The sequence below is a fragment of the Ranitomeya imitator genome, chromosome 1 (assembly GCF_032444005.1).
Source record: "Ranitomeya imitator isolate aRanImi1 chromosome 1, aRanImi1.pri, whole genome shotgun sequence".
Lineage (NCBI taxonomy): Eukaryota > Metazoa > Chordata > Amphibia > Anura > Dendrobatidae > Ranitomeya > Ranitomeya imitator.
Window position 1 is genome coordinate 602879171 of NC_091282.1, and position 16182 is coordinate 602895352.

Sequence of the window (16182 nt, forward strand, 5' to 3'; positions counted from 1 at the left end):
TTGCTAAATCTGTTTCATCTCTATGTTTGTGTTTTCATCTTACCCACAGTCATTATATGTGGCGGGCTGCCTTTTCCTTTGGGGAATTTCTCTGAGGCAAGGTAGGCTTATTTTTCTATCTTCAGGATTAGCTAGTTTCTCAGGCTGTGACGAGGCGCCTAGGTTCTGTTCAGGAGCGCTCCACGGCTACCTTTAGTTGTGGTTTGATAGGCTTAGGGATTGCGGTCTGCAGAGTTCCCACGTCTCAGAGCTCGTTCTATTATTTTGGGTTATTGTCAGTTCACTGTATGTGCTCTGACCTCCATGTCCGTTGTGATTCTGAATTGCCTTTCATAACAGTACAGGAAGCCAAAAGTGCTAATGATTCTCAATAGAGGGATAAAAGAAGTTCTGAGACCATTTTTTTTTCTTTGCACTGTGTTTTGTCTTTTTTTTCCCCTAGACATTTGGGTGGTTCAGGACACAGGTGTAGCAATGGACATTAAAGGTCTGTCTTCATGTGTGGATCAGCTCACGGCAAGAGTTCAAAATATTCAAGATTTTGTGGTCCAGAATTCTTTGCTTGAACCGAGAATTCCTATTCCAGATTTGTTTTTTGGAGATAGAACTAAATTTCTGAGTTTCAAAAATAATTGTAAACTATTTCTGACTTTGAAACCTCGCTCTTCTGGTGACCCAATTCAACAGGTTAGGATCGTCTTTTCTTTTTTGCGCGGCGACCCTCAGGACTGGGCGTTTTCTCTTGCGTCAGGAGATCCTGCATTGAGTAATATTGATGCGTTTTTCCTGGCGCTTGGGTTGCTGTACGATGAGCCTAATTCAGTGGATCAGGCAGAAAAAAATTTGCTGGCTCTTTGTCAGGCTCAGGATGAGATAGAGGTATATTGTCAGAAATTTAGAAAGTGGTCAGTGCTCACTCAATGGAATGAATCTGCGCTGGCAGCAATATTCAGAAAGGGTCTCCCTGAAGCCCTTAAGGATGTCATGGTGGGATTTCCTATGCCTGCTGGTTTGAATGAGTCTATGTCTTTGGCCATTCAGATCGGTCGACGCTTGCGTGAGCGTAAACCTGTGCACCATTTGGCGGTATTACCTGAGCTTAAACCTGAGCCTATGCAGTGTGATAGGACCTTGACCAGAGTTGAACGGCAAGAACACAGATGTCTGAATGGGCTGTGTTTCTACTGTGGTGATTCCACTCATGCTATCTCTGATTGTCCTAAGCGCACTAAGCGGTTCGCTAGGTCTGCCACCATTGGTACTGTACAGTCAAAATTTTTTCTGTCCGTTACCTTGATCTGCTCTTTGTCATCATATTCTGTCATGGCATTTGTGGATTCGGGCGCTGCCCTGAATTTGATGGACTTGGAATATGCTAAGCGTTGTGGGTTTTTCTTGGAGCCCTTGCAGTGTCCTATTCCATTGAGAGGAATTGATGCTACGCCTTTGGCCAAGAATAAGCCTCAATACTGGACCCAGCTGACCATGTGCATGGCTTCTGCACATCAGGAGGTTATTCGCTTTCTGGTGTTGCATAATCTGCATGATGTGGTCGTGTTGGGGTTGCCATGGCTACAAGCCCATAATCCAGTATTAGATTGGAAATCCATGTCGGTGTCCAGCTGGGGTTGTCAGGGGGTACATGGTGATGTTCCATTTCTGTAAATTTCGTCATCCACTCCTTCTGAGGTCCCAGCGTTCTTGTCTGATTACCGGGATGTATTTGATGAGCCCAAGTCCAATACCCTACCTCCGCATAGGGATTGTGATTGTGCTATCAATTTGATTCCTGGTAGTAAATTCCCAAAAGGTCGATTGTTTAATTTGTCCGTGCCTGAGCACACCGCTATGCGCAGTTATGTGAAGGAATCCCTGGAGAAGGGGCATATTCGCCCGTCATCGTTGCCATTAGGAGCAGGGTTCTTTTTTGTAGCCAAGAAGGATGGTTCGCTGAGACCTTGTATAGATTACCGCCTACTTAATAAGATCACGGTTAAATTTCAGTACCCCTTGCCATTGTTATCTGATCTGTTTGCTCGGATTAAGGGGGCTAGTTGGTTCACAAAGATAGATCTTCGTGGTGCGTATAATCTGGTGCGAATTAAGCAAGGTGATGAATGGAAAACTGCATTTAATACGCCCGAGGGTCATTTTGAGTATCTCGTGATGCCGTTCGGACTTGCCAATGCTCCATCAGTGTTTCAGTCCTTTATGCATGACATCTTCCGAGAGTACCTGGATAAATTCCTGATTGTGTACTTGGATGACATTTTGATCTTCTCGGATGATTGGGAGTCTCATGTGAAGCAGGTCAGAACGGTTTTTCAGGTCCTGCGTGCTAATTCTTTGTTTGTGAAGGGATCAAAGTGTCTTTTTGGTGTGCAGAAGGTTTCATTTTTGGGGTTCATCTTTTCCCCTTCTACTATCGAGATGGATCCTGTTAAGGTCCAAGCCATCCATGATTGGACTCAGCCGACATCTCTGAAAAGTCTGCAAAAGTTCCTGGGCTTTGCTAATTTTTATCGTCGCTTCATCTGCAATTTTTCTAGTATTGCTAAACCATTGACCGATTTGACCAAGAAGGGTGCTGATGTGGTCAATTGGTCTTCTGCTGCTGTGGAAGCTTTTCAAGAGTTGAAGCATCGTTTTTCTTCTGCCCCTGTGTTGTGTCAACCAGATGTTTCTCTTCCGTTCCAGGTCGAGGTTGATGCTTCTGAGATTGGAGCAGGGGCTGTTTTGTCGCAGAGAGGTTCTGGTTGCTCAGTGATGAAACCATGCGCTTTCTTTTCCAGGAAGTTTTCGCCTGCTGAGCGTAATTATGATGTGGGCAACCGAGAGTTGCTGGCCATGAAGTGGGCATTCGAGGAGTGGCGTCATTGGCTTGAAGGAGCTAAGCATCGCGTGGTGGTATTGACTGATCATAAGAACTTGACTTATCTCGAGTCTGCCAAGCGCTTGAATCCTAGACAAGCTCGTTGGTCGTTGTTTTTTGCCCGTTTTGACTTTGTGATTTCGTACCTTCCGGGCTCTAAAAATGTGAAGGCGGATGCTCTGTCTAGGAGTTTTGTACCCGACTCTCCGGGTTTATCTGAGCCGGCGGGTATCCTCAAGGAAGGAGTAATTGTGTCTGCCATCTCCCCTGATTTGCGGCGGGTGCTGCAAAAATTTCAGGCTAATAAACCTGATCGTTGCCCAGCGGAGAAACTGTTTGTCCCTGATAGGTGGACGAATAGAGTTATCTCTGAACTTCATTGTTCGGTGTTGGCTGGTCATCCTGGAATCTTTGGTACCAGAGAGTTAGTGGCTAGATCCTTTTGGTGGCCCTCTCTGTCGCGGGATGTGCGTGCTTTTGTGCAGTCCTGTGGGATTTGTGCTCGGGCTAAGCCCTGCTGTTCTCGTGCCAGTGGGTTGCTTTTGCCCTTGCCGGTCCCGAAGAGGCCTTGGACACATATCTCTATGGATTTTATTTCTGACCTTCCCGTTTCTCAAAAGATGTCAGTCATTTGGGTGGTCTGTGATCGCTTTTCTAAGATGGTCCATCTGGTACCCTTGTCTAAATTGCCTTCCTCCTCTGATTTGGTGCCTTTGTTCTTCCAGCATGTGGTTCGTTTGCATGGCATTCCAGAGAATATTGTTTCTGACAGAGGTTCCCAGTTTGTTTCGAGGTTTTGGCGAGCCTTTTGTGGTAGGATGGGCATTGACTTGTCTTTTTCCTCGGCTTTCCATCCTCAGACTAATGGCCAGACCGAGCGAACCAATCAGACCTTGGAAACATATCTGAGGTGCTTTGTTTCTGCTGATCAGGATGACTGGGTGTCCTTTTTGCCTTTGGCTGAGTTCGCCCTTAATAATCGGGCCAGCTCGGCTACCTTGGTTTCACCGTTTTTCTGCAATTCTGGGTTCCATCCTCGTTTCTCTTCTGGACAGGTTGAGTCTTCGGACTGTCCTGGTGTGGATACTGTGGTGGACAGGTTGCAGCAGATTTGGACTCAGGTAGTGGACAATTTGACCTTGTCCCAGGAGAAGGCTCAACTTTTCGCTAATCGCAGACGCCGTGTGGGTCCCCGACTTCGTGTTGGGGATCTGGTTTGGTTATCTTCTCGTCATATTCCTATGAAGGTTTCCTCTCCTAAGTTTAAACCTCGTTTTATTGGTCCATATAGGATTTCTGAGGTTCTTAATCTTGTGTCTTTTCGTCTGACCCTTCCAGATTCTTTTTCCATACATAACGTATTCCATAGGTCATTGTTGCGGAGATACCTATGGTTCCATCTGTTGAGCCTCCTGCCTTGTTTTTGGTGGAGGGGGAATTGGAGTATATTGTGGAGAAGATTTTGGATTCTCGTGTTTCAAGATGGAAACTCCAGTATCTGGTTAAATGGAAGGGTTATGCTCAGGAGGATAATTCCTGGGTTTTTGCCTCTGATGTCCATGATCCCGATCTTGTTCGTGCCTTTCATGTGGCTCATCCTGGTCGGTCTGGGGGCTCTGGTGAGGGTTCGGTGACCCCTCCTCAAGGGGGGGGTACTGTTGTGAATTCTGTGGCAGAGTTCACTCCTGTGGTCACAAGTGGTACTTCGGCTGATTCTCTCTGGGATCTTCCGTTTGTGGAGGAAAGTGGTACTGCAGCTTTTGAGTTTCCTCCCTCAGGTGATCTGGTGAGCTCGTTAGCTTCTTCTCTACTTAACTCCACCTGATGCTTTGATCTATGCTTCCTGTCAATGTTTCAGTGTGGGACTTGTTTTTTCCCTGGATCATTCCTGTGGCCTGCTGCTCTGCAAAGCTAAGTTTTGCTTATGTTATTTTGTTGCTATTTTTCTGTCCAGCTTGCTTAATTGGTTTTTCTCGCCTGCTGGAAGCTCTGAGACGCAGAGGGACCACCTCCGTACCGTTAGTCGGTGCGGAGGGTCTTTTTGTCCCCTCTGCGTGGTTTTTATAGGTTTTTGTGCTGACCGCAAAGTTATCTTCCCTATCCTCGTTCTGTTCAGCTAGTCGGGCCTCACTTTGCTAAATCTGTTTCATCTCTATGTTTGTGTTTTCATCTTACTCACAGTCATTATATGTGGCGGGCTGCCTTTTCCTTTGGGGAATTTCTCTGAGGCAAGGTAGGCTTATTTTTCTATCTTCAGGATTAGCTAGTTTCTCAGGCTGTGACGAGGCGCCTAGGTTCTGGTCAGGAGCGCTCCACGGCTACCTTTAGTTGTGGTTTGATAGGCTTAGGGATTGCGGTCTGCAGAGTTCCCACGTCTCAGAGCTCGTTCTATTATTTTGGGTTATTGTCAGTTCACTGTATGTGCTCTGACCTCCATGTCCGTTGTGATTCTGAATTGCCTTTCATAACAGGTGATGTCACTGCTGTAGAATATAACAGATATCTGGGGAGTGGTGATGTCACTGCTGTATAATATAACTGATATCTGGGGAGCGGTGATGTCACTGCTGTATAATATAACTGATATCTGGAGAGCGGTGATGTCACTGCTGTATAATACAACTGATATCTGGGGAGCGGTGATGTCACTGCTGTATAATATAACTGATATCTGGAGAGCGGTGATGTCACTGCTGTATAATATAACTGATATCTGGGGAGCGGTGATGTCACTGCTGTATAATATAACTGATATCTGGGGAGCGGTGATGTCACTGCTGTATAACTGATATCTGGGGAGCGGTGATGTCACTGCTGTATTATATAACTGATATCTGGAGAGCGGTGATGTCACTGCTGTATAATATAACTGATATCTGGAGAGCGGTGATGTCACTGCTGTATTATATAACTGATATCTGGAGAGCGGTGATGTCACTGCTGTATAACTGATATCAGGGGAGCGGTGATGTCACTGCTGTATAATATAACTGATATCAGGGGAGCGGTGATGTCACTGCTGTATAATATAACTGATATCTGGGGAGCGGTGATGTCACTGCTATAGAATATAACTGATATCTGGGGAGCGGTGATGTCACTGCTGTATAATATAACTGATATCTGGAGAGCGGTGATGTCACTGCTGTATAATATAACTGATATCTGGGGAGCGGTGATGTCACTGCTGTATAATATAACTGATATCTGGGGAGCGGTGATGTCACTGCTGTATAATATAACTGATATCAGGAGAGCGGTGATGTCACTGCTGTATAACTGATATTTGGAGAGCGGTGATGTCACTGCTGTACAATATAAATGATATCTGGAGAGCGGTGATGTCACTGCTGTATAATATAACTGATATCTGGAGAGCGGTGATGTCACTGCTGTACAATATAAATCATATCTGGAGAGCGGTGATGTCACTGCTGTATAATATAACTGATATCTGGAGAGCGGTGATGTCACTGCTGTACAATATAAATGATATCTGGAGAGCGGTTATGTCATTGGCTGTATAATATAACTGATATCTGGAGAGTGGTGATGTCACGGCTGTATAATATCACAGATATCTGGAGAGTGGTGATGTCACTGCTGTAGAATATAACTGATATCTGGAGAGTGGTGATGTCACGGCTGTATAATTGCTTCTGGTTACCATGGACACGGTGTAATAGGTCTTCACTCGCCATTATGGATCCGGGGCAGAAGTGCTCTCCGCTGGATCGTTATATAGTGCTTTATTGCTGTCGTTCAGCGCTGCTCGCTCGGTGGTGACGAGTTCTTGCCGGGGGGAAGGTGAGACCAGGACGTGGCCTATACACAAATACAATTTTATTCTGGAGATTGCTTTGGTATAATTCATTGCAATTTGGAAAATAATATGAAAAACCCCATATACAAGGAGGAGCGAGGAGGGGAGGAATGCTGCCAGCCTGACTTTGGTATTGGGCTATAAATGTGCATGCAGTGAAGGAGGATGGCTGTACATGTGAATGATTGTGCTTGTCCTGCACTGCTGGGCCAGCTGTAGTCACCCACCAGACTGTTCGGACCCGCAGAGTGGACGGGATCACAGTGACGGTGCAGGTTCGGTTTCATGATGTGGCGTCACTCGAGGCTGTGATGGTATGATGTGCAGCTGTGTTCAGCTAGATCCTTGGATCGTCTCTGTCTATCTCTAGGGGTTCCACCAACTAGCGAGGCCACAGTCACCATTCAGGGAGATCTGGACAGTAGGAGTCTGAAGCATTGTTTGTCATCTCCTTAAGGCAAAAGGTGGGTGGAGGGTCTAAAGACGGGGCATACCCCATGTCCTGAGGGTCGCAGGAGGTTGTGAAATCAGCAGCACAAATAAGGAGGTTCGGGGTCTGTGAGAACATCCAGCCTAACGTTTCTAGGTCATTACTGCCACAGGCCTAATAGCCCAGGTCACAGACACAGATAGGACAGGCGGAGAGACAGACGGACGTTAATGTAGGACCACCCTCCCCAAAAGGATAAGCCCACAAATAATAAAAAAAAAAAAGGCACAGATCAGTAGAGGTGAGTGCTTGCCCCACGCCATCATGTGCTTACAGGAGTCCTCGTCATGTCTGTGGACAGGTGGCAGCACAGACCCTCGGCCGTAGATTTGTGCACAGTGACCTTACAAATTCCCTGATAGAAGAGAAAGAGTATGCCCACTGCAGCAGAAGTAGAGGACGCTGTGAGGTGGAGGTAGGAGGATTGCTCTACACAGGCAGTCTGTGTCATGGTCTCCGTTCCACCGGCTGCTGGAGGCAGAGCTCGCTGCCCGCAGATATGATGGGTAAGTGATTGTCCATGTGGTAGCTGATGAGATGACTCACACTCTCAAAGCGGTGGTCCTTAGTCCGGACCTGGCAGACAGAGACACAAGGGTTAAGAGAGGTAGAAAACATTATGGGGGGGTGGGGAGTGTACCACCCACCCCTCTCTTAGCACTCACCACTCCTTCCGGATCCACCAGCAGCAGGTGCTTGGGCTGTCCGTTCTGCAGGCCCGTAAGGACATACTGACCCGGTGTGGTGGTGCTCTCTCGCACCAGGAAGTCACCATTGACCTTCAGCTGACGCTCAGCGTCTTTTCGGGTCATGTTTCCATGATACCACAGCTCCCGTTTCAGCTGTTCTTCCATAGTAACAAAAGACACACTTGGTGGTATGGCATCTTCAAATGGCTCTGTAAGAGACAAGCAAAGAGGAAGGCTGGCGTGAGAGGCTGCGCTGCAGCAAGGATCAGGCTCCTCACAGAAACCATCATGCAATACAAGACTCACTCATATCAAAGATGTCTCTCTGGCCATTCGTGGCACCACGTGCGGACTGACGAGATTTGTCAAGATTCTGCACATTTACATAGGAAGGGTCATCAAAAATGTCAGGCCGATTTCCAAGCTTGGCACCGGGCACTGGGAACCAGTCTTTACCTGGAAGGAAGCAAAGTCAGTGAAGCAGACAGCTGGCCAGGGCAGCAAGACTCTTTTCAGTTATACTCCACTTATTCACACCCCCTTGTGAGGCAGTGATGGGAATCATATACGAGGGTCGTTAGGTGTCCCCCAGAATGTTTATGGAAACATACTGAACTCACTGGAGAGTGTTGCAATCACAGCCACAGCGTGGATACAAAGCAAAATAAAAGTACAGTAGGTACAGAAAGTATTCAGACCCCTTTAAATTTTTCTGTTTGTTTCATTGCGGCCTTAGTAAATTCAAAAAAGTTCATTGTTTTTCTCATTACTGTACACTCTGCACCCCATCTTGACTGAAAAAACAACTGTAGTAATTTTTGCAAATGCATTAAAAAAGAAAAACTGAAATATCACATAGTTATAAGTATTCAGACCCGTTGCTCAGTATTGAGTAGAAGCACCTTTTGAGCTAGTTACAACCATGAGTCTTCTTGGGAATGATGCAACAAGTTTTCACACCTGGATTTGGGGATCCTCTGCCATTCTTCCTTGCAGATCATTTCCAATTCCGTCAGGTTGGATGGTGAACGTTGGTGGACAGCCATTTTCAGGTCTCTCCAGAGATGCTCAAATTGGGTATAGGTCAGGGCTAAAGGTACCGTCACACTAAGCGACGCTGCAGCGATACCGACAACGATCCGGATCGCTGCGTCGCTGTTTGGTCGCTGGAGAGCTGTCACACAGACCGCTCTCCAGCGACCAACGATGCCGGTAACCAGGGTAAACATCGGGTAACTAAGCGCAGGGCCGCGCTTAGTAACCCGATGTTTACCCTTGTTACCATCCTAAAAGTAAAAAAAACAAACACTACATACTTACCTACAGCCGTCTGTCCTCCAGCGCTGTGCTCTGCACTCCTCCTGTACTGTCTGTGTGAGCACAGCGGCCGGAAAGCAGAGCGGTGACGTCACCGCTCTGCTTTCCGGCTGACCGATGCTCACAGCCAGTTCAGGAGGAGAGCAGAGCACAGCGCTGGAGGACAGACGGCTGTAGGTAAGTATGTACTGTTTGTTTTTTTTACTTTTAGGATGGTAACCAGGGTAAACATCGGGTTACTAAGCGCGGCCCTGCGCTTAGTTACCCGATGTTTACCCTGGTTACCAGTGAAGACATCGCTGAATCGGTGTCACACACGCCGATTCAGCGATGTCTGCGGGGAGTCCAGCGACCAAATAAAGTTCTGGACTTTCTTCCCCGACCAGCGACATCACAGCAGGATCCTGATCGCTGCTGCCTGTCACACTGGACGATATCGCTAGCGAGGACGCTGCAACGTCACGGATCGCTAGCGATATCGTCTAGTGTGACGGTACCTTAAGAATGGTCACAGTGTTGTTCTGAAGCCACTCCTTTGTTATTTTAGCTGTGTGCTTAGGGCCATTGTCTTGTTGGAAGGTGAACCTTCCGCCAAGTCTGAGGTCCAGAGCACTCTGGAAGAGGTTTTCATCCAGGATATCTCTATACTTGGCCGCGTTCATTTTTCCTTCAATGACAACCAGTCGTCCTGTCCCTGCAGCTGAAAAACACCCCCATAGCATGATGCTGCCACCACCACGTTTCACTGTTGGGATTGTATTGGGCAGGTGATGAGCAATGCCTGGTTTTCTCCATTTTCTCCACACCTACAGCTTAGAATTATCACCAAAAAGGTCTATTCGTCTCATCAGACAAGCGAATCCCATTTCTCATAGTTTGTGAGTCCTTCATGTATTTTTTTTTTTAGCAAACTCTATGCGGGCTTTCATATGTTTTGCACTGAGGAGACGCTTCCGTTGGGCCACTCTGCCATGAAGGCCAGACTGGTGGAGGGCTGCAGTGATAGTTGACTTTATGGAACTTTCTCCCATCTCCTTACTGCAACTTTGGAGCTCAGCCAGTTATCTTGGGGTTCTTCTTTACCTCTCTCACCAAGGCTCCTCTCCCACAGTTACTCAGTTTGGCTGGATAGCCAGGTCTAGGAAGACTTCTGGTGGTCCCAAACTTCTTCCATTTAAGGATTATTGAGGCCACTGTGCTCTTAGGAATCTTGAGTACTGCAGAAATTCGTTTGCAACCCTGAACAGATCTGTACCTTTCCACAATTCTGTCTCTGAGCTCCTTGGCCAATTCCTTTGACCTCATGATTCTCATTTGGTCTATAAAGGCACGGATGATTGACCTCGTGGAGACCAAAACATCCAACACCGCGGAGACACCATCACGTGTTTCTCAACGCAGTGATCCAGAACACTGCCCCCAAATATGCAAATGCAAGTAGAGGAGCTGCGGAGACACCATCACGTGTTTCTCAACGCAGGCAGTGAATAGCCAGGTCTTTCCCCGGGAAGGAACAACCAAGGGAAGGGCAGCATCCGATAAAGGAAAACATCCAATAAAGGAAAACCACCTATGCCAAGCATGGTATCCATCCACAGACAGCTGTTTGGGGGCAGTGTTCTGGATCACTGCGTTGAGAAACACGTGATGGTGTCTCCGCGGTGTTGGATGTTTTGGTCTCCACGAGGTCAATCATCCGTGCCTTTATAGACTTTCTACTAGGCACTGCTCCTGATAGCCAGTTTCCTACTCCACACTGATGAGGGGCAAAACCCCCAAAACAGCTGTCTGTGGATGGATACCATGCTTGGCATAGGTGGTTTTCCTTTATTGGATGTTTTCCTTTATCAGATGCTGCCCTTCCCTTGGTTGTTCCTTCCCGGGGAAAGGCCTGGCTATTCACTGCCTGCGTTGAGAAACACGTGATGGTGTCTCCGCAGCTCCTCTACTTGCATTTGCATATTTGGGGGCAGTGTTCTGGATCATTGCGTTGAGAAACACGTGATGGTGTCTCCGCGGTGTTGGATGTTTTGGTCTCCACGAGGTCAATCATCCGTGCCTTTATAGACTTTCTACTAGGCACTGCTCCTGATAGCCAGTTTCCTACTCCACACTGATGAGGGGCAAAAACCCCAAAACAGCTGTCTGTGGATGGATACCATGCTTCTCATTTGGTCTGACATGCACATGGGGTCTTATATACAGGTCCTTCTCAAAAAATTAGCATATAGTGTTAAATTTCATTATTTACCATAATGTAATGATTACAATTAAACTTTCATATATTATAGATTCATTATCCACCAACTGAAATTTGTCAGGTCTTTTATTGTTTTAATACTGATGATTTTGGCATACAACTCCTGCTAACCCAAAAAACCTGTCTCAATAAATTAGCATATTTCACCCATCCAATCAAATAAAAGTGTTTTTTAATAACAAACAAAAAAACCATCAAATAATAATGTTCAGTTATGCACTCAATACTTGGTCGGGAATCCTTTTGCAGAAATGACTGCTTCAATGCGGCGTGGCATGGAGGCAATCAGCCTGTGACACTGCTGAGATGTTATGGAGGCCCAGGATGCTTCAATAGCGGCCTTAAGCTCATCCAGAGTGTTGGGTCTTGCGTCTCTCAACTTTCTCTTCACAATATCCCACAGATTCTCTATGGGGTTCAGGTCAGGAGAGTTGGCAGGCCAATTGAGCACAGTAATACCATGGTCAGTAAACCATTTACCAGTGGTTTTGGCACTGTGAGCAGGTGCCAGGTCGTGCTGAAAAATGAAATCTTCATCTCCATAAAGCATTTCAGCCGATGGAAGCATGAAGTGCTCCAAAATCTCCTGATAGCTAGCTGCATTGACCCTGCCCTTGATGAAACACAGTGGACCAACACCAGCAGCTGACATGGCACCCCACACCATCACTGACTGTGGGTACTTGACACTGGACTTCAGGCATTTTGGCATTTCCTTCTCCCCAGTCTTCCTCCAGACTCTGGCACCTTGATTTCCGAATGACATGCAAAATTTGCTTTCATCAGAAAAAAGTACTTGGGACCACTTAGCAACAGTCCAGTGCTGCTTCTCTGTAGCCCAGGTCAGGCGCCTCTGCCGCTGTTTATGGTTCAAAAGTGGCTTTACCTGGGGAATGCGGCACCTGTAGCCCATTTCCTGCACACGCCTGTGCACGGTGGCTCTGGATGTTTCCACACCAGACTCAGTCCACTGCTTCCTCAGGTTCCCCAAGGTCTGGAATCGGTCCTTCTCCACAATCTTCCTCAGGGTCCGGTCTCCTCTTCTCGTTGTACAGCGTTTTCTGCCACATTGTTTCCTTCCAACAGACTTACCATTGAGGTGCCTTGATACAGCACTCTGGGAACAGCCTATTTGTTGAGAAATTTCTTTCTGGGTCTTACCCTCTTGCTTGAGGGTGTCAATGATGGCCTTCTTGACATCTGTCAGGTCGCTAGTCTTACCCATGATGGGGGTTTTGAGTAATGAACCAGGCAGGGAGTTTATAAAAGCCTCAGGTATCTTTTGCATGTGTTTAGAGTTAATTAGTTGATTCAGAAGATTAGGGTAGTAGGTCGTTTAGAGAACCTTTTCTTGATATGCTAATTTATTGAGACAGGTTTTTTGGGTTATCAGGAGTTGTATGCCAAAATCATCAGTATTAAAACAATAAAAGACCTGACAAATTTCAGTTGGTGGATAATGAATCTATAATATATGAAAGTTTAATTGTAATCATTACATTATGGTAAATAATGAAATTTAACACTATATGCTAATTTTTTGAGAAGGACCTGTAGACAGGTGTGTGCTTTTACAAATCATGTCCTATCAGTTTAATTAAACACAGCTGGACTCCAATGAAGAAGTAGAAACACCTCAAGGAGGATCACAAGGAAATGGACAGCATGTGACTTAAATATGAGTGACTGAGCAAAGGGTCTGAATACTTATAATCATGTGATTTTTCTTTTTTATTAAATTTGCAAAGATTTCTACATTTGTTTTTTTATTCAGTCAAGATGTGAAAAATGTGAAAAAATGAACTTTTTGAACTTACTAAATGGCTGCAATGAAACTCAGAGTGAAAAATTTAAAGGGGTCTGAATACTTTCCGTACCCACTTTAAGTGTGGACTGGGTCTGTAGTGAAATATGTTTAGGTATGTGTCAAGGATCCCTACCGTGCTCCACCAATTATCACGGATCCCACTCCGTGCTACCAGTTTGTCACGTACCCACTCTCAGCACGTGACGTGGGGTTGCACCTGCAAGGGTTAATCTATCTCCCCTCTCTCAGTCCAGCATTCAACCTCTGTCCTATGCTGTAATGTGAGCATAAATCACACACCGACCCAGGCCACACACCCGCTCATACACGCTGTCACCACTCACCGAACACATATTACTAATACTGTCTACCCCTTATAAATGTCAAACACTTTAAGGCTATGGATTCTTTAGAACATACAAGGTTCAACTGTTAAAAGTTTTATGCTTTACTACAAAAAGTACTTTGCTTACAGTAAAAAAAAAAAGTAAAAATATGGTAATAAAAAGACATACCAGTATGCAAAACAGTATAACATAAACAGGAGAAAACTTACAGAAATAGCTAACTTGTAGTCTGCTTCTGCTCCCTGAGGGGGGGTGAATGTGGGCTAGGCTGACCCTCAATCTGTGAACAATTTTGAATGTATACAAGCCAAATTTATAGAGTCACCCTGGAGGTCAGATTTCTAGACCAGCCCCTCAAGTTGATTATTCTAATTGCTTGTTTTTGATTATGAATACATTATTTTATCTGAGATTCTTTGTGTAAAGCTTCCCACAGATAGATAGTGTCAGGCTATAATTGACATCTATCTTCCAAAGAGCTGAAGGTGTGAAGCGCTTCCTCTCCTTCCTGGTCCTAGCTAGGCTCCTGGCGAGATTGGAGCCAGAAAAGTCTGCTGCCTCAGAATAATACATATTAACACCTGGGTGAGACCTGCAGCCTTCAGGACAGATGTTAAATTATTACTATGTCCCGGAACACAGCGAAATACTTCCGGGACATAGTGCACCGGCGCATGCGCACTAATGCTTTTTGGCTTTGCCTGTAGTTGGGCAAAGCAAACTGCGCAAGGCAAGATTGCATTGCGCACGTGTGCACTAAGGAGGAAACCTAATCAAATTCAAGACAATATTGCGGCCAGCGGGAAAGGAAGGGGTGCATGAAAGAACAGAAAACACCGCCCATCGGACCGTAAACAGAGCCTGCCAAATTCAGGTGACAGGTTCCCTTTAACACATGTGGAATTATATACTTAACAAAAAAAGTGTAAAACAACTGAAAATATGTCTTATACTCTAGGTTCTTCAAAGTAGCCACCTTTTGCTTTGATGACTGTTTTGCACACTCTTGGCATTCTCTTGATGAGCTTCAAGAGGTGGTCACCGGAAATGGTCTTCCAACAATCTTGAAGGAGTTCCCAGAGATGCTTAGCACTTGTTGGCCCTTTTGCCTTCACTCTGTGGTCCAGCTCACCCCAAACCATCTCGATTGGGTTCAGGTCTGGTGACTGTGGAGGCCAGGTCATCTGGCGTAGCACCCATCACTCTCCTTCTTGGTCAAATAGCCCTTACACAGCCTAGAGGCGTGTTTGGGGTTATTGTCCTGTTGAAAAATAAATGATGGTCCAACTAAACGCAAACCGGATGGAATAGCATGCCGCTGCAAGATGCTGTGTTAGCCATGCTGGTTCAGTATGCCTTCAATCTAATATATAAAGGTGGTGTGTGTGTGTGTGTGTGTGTGTGTGTGTGTGTGTGTGTGTGTGTGTGTGTGTGTGTGTGTGTGTGTGTGTGTGTGTGTGTGTGTGTGTGTGTGTGTGTGTGTGTGTGTGGCATCTGCACCGTCGCAGCAGCCACAAAATTTTGCACAGTCACACATCGGGCCCCCGAGAGCGTCATAGGCTATGTTGTGAGGCAAAATTTTAACCCCGCGCGTTCCCATTCACCAAACAATTTTGCCACTATTTACATAATGGGGAAAAAGTGAAAGGAAAAGTGTTGGAGGCAAATTGACAGCTGCCAGATGTGAACAAGGGGGACTTAAAGAGTGAGAGCGATGGCGCCAAAGAGTATATACCGTACAGTTGCTAAGGTGGGGCCCCGACATGGGATACTCGCCACACACGGGGATATGAACACACACAAAATGTGCCACACACTACCACGTGCTTGAACACATATACTACCCTCAGCACACAATTCACCACACATACACCAACCTCGTCACATAAAAGTCGAAACACAAAAGTTGCAAACTACAATAGCAACAAATGTACCATATAGGAAATACGGCAGCTGTCAGTCACATGACCTGTCTATTATGTGTATGTGTGAGCTAATATATACTGCCAGGGGGGAGGGCTTCCTGTTGGCTGGGGATTTATCAGGCTGCCAATTTAGCTTACAAATACTGAGGTAAAAATACTGACCAAATAACGTGTGAACGCGGTCTAATACAGGAGGAGATGACACACAGATATACACTACTAGCTATTGAACCCGTTCTACGCCCGGGTGGCGAGCATTTATATTGGTATATGGTCTCTATCCTGGTATGTGCTGCTCCATCCTGCGTCCCCATCCTGTCATGTGCTGCTCCATCCTGCGTCCCCATCCTGTCATGAGCTGCTCCATCCTGCGCCCCCATCCTGTCATGTGCTGCTCCCATCCTGCGCCCCCATTCTGACATGTGCTGCTCCCATCCTACGCCCCCATTCTGACATGTGCTGCACCCATCCTGCGCCCCCATTCTGTCATGTGCTGCTCCCATCCTGCGCCCCCATTCTGTCATGTGCTGCTCCCATCCTGCGCCCCCATTCTGACAAGTGCTGCTCCCATCCTACACCCCCATTCTGACATGTGCTGCACCCATCCTGCGCCTCCATTCTGACATGTGCTGCACCCATCCTGCGCCTCCAT

At 46.4% G+C, this 16182-nt stretch overlaps 1 protein-coding gene across 3 annotated transcripts in view; it reads right to left on the bottom strand.

Annotated features, from left to right (window-relative positions):
• Positions 1-6693: 6693 nt before the first annotated feature.
• SHC1 (SHC adaptor protein 1) overlaps positions 6694-16182 on the bottom strand; it is a 67520-nt gene continuing 58031 nt past the window's right edge. For all 3 annotated transcript variants that reach the window (XM_069768734.1, XM_069768742.1, XM_069768727.1), the window contains 3 exons: positions 8181-8330; positions 7851-8083; positions 6694-7761 (listed from right to left, as the gene is read on the bottom strand). In XM_069768734.1, coding sequence (XP_069624835.1) covers positions 7633-7761; positions 7851-8083; positions 8181-8330 — 512 coding nt within the window. In that variant the 3' untranslated portion in view covers positions 6694-7632. The remainder of the gene's footprint in view (positions 7762-7850; positions 8084-8180; positions 8331-16182) is intronic.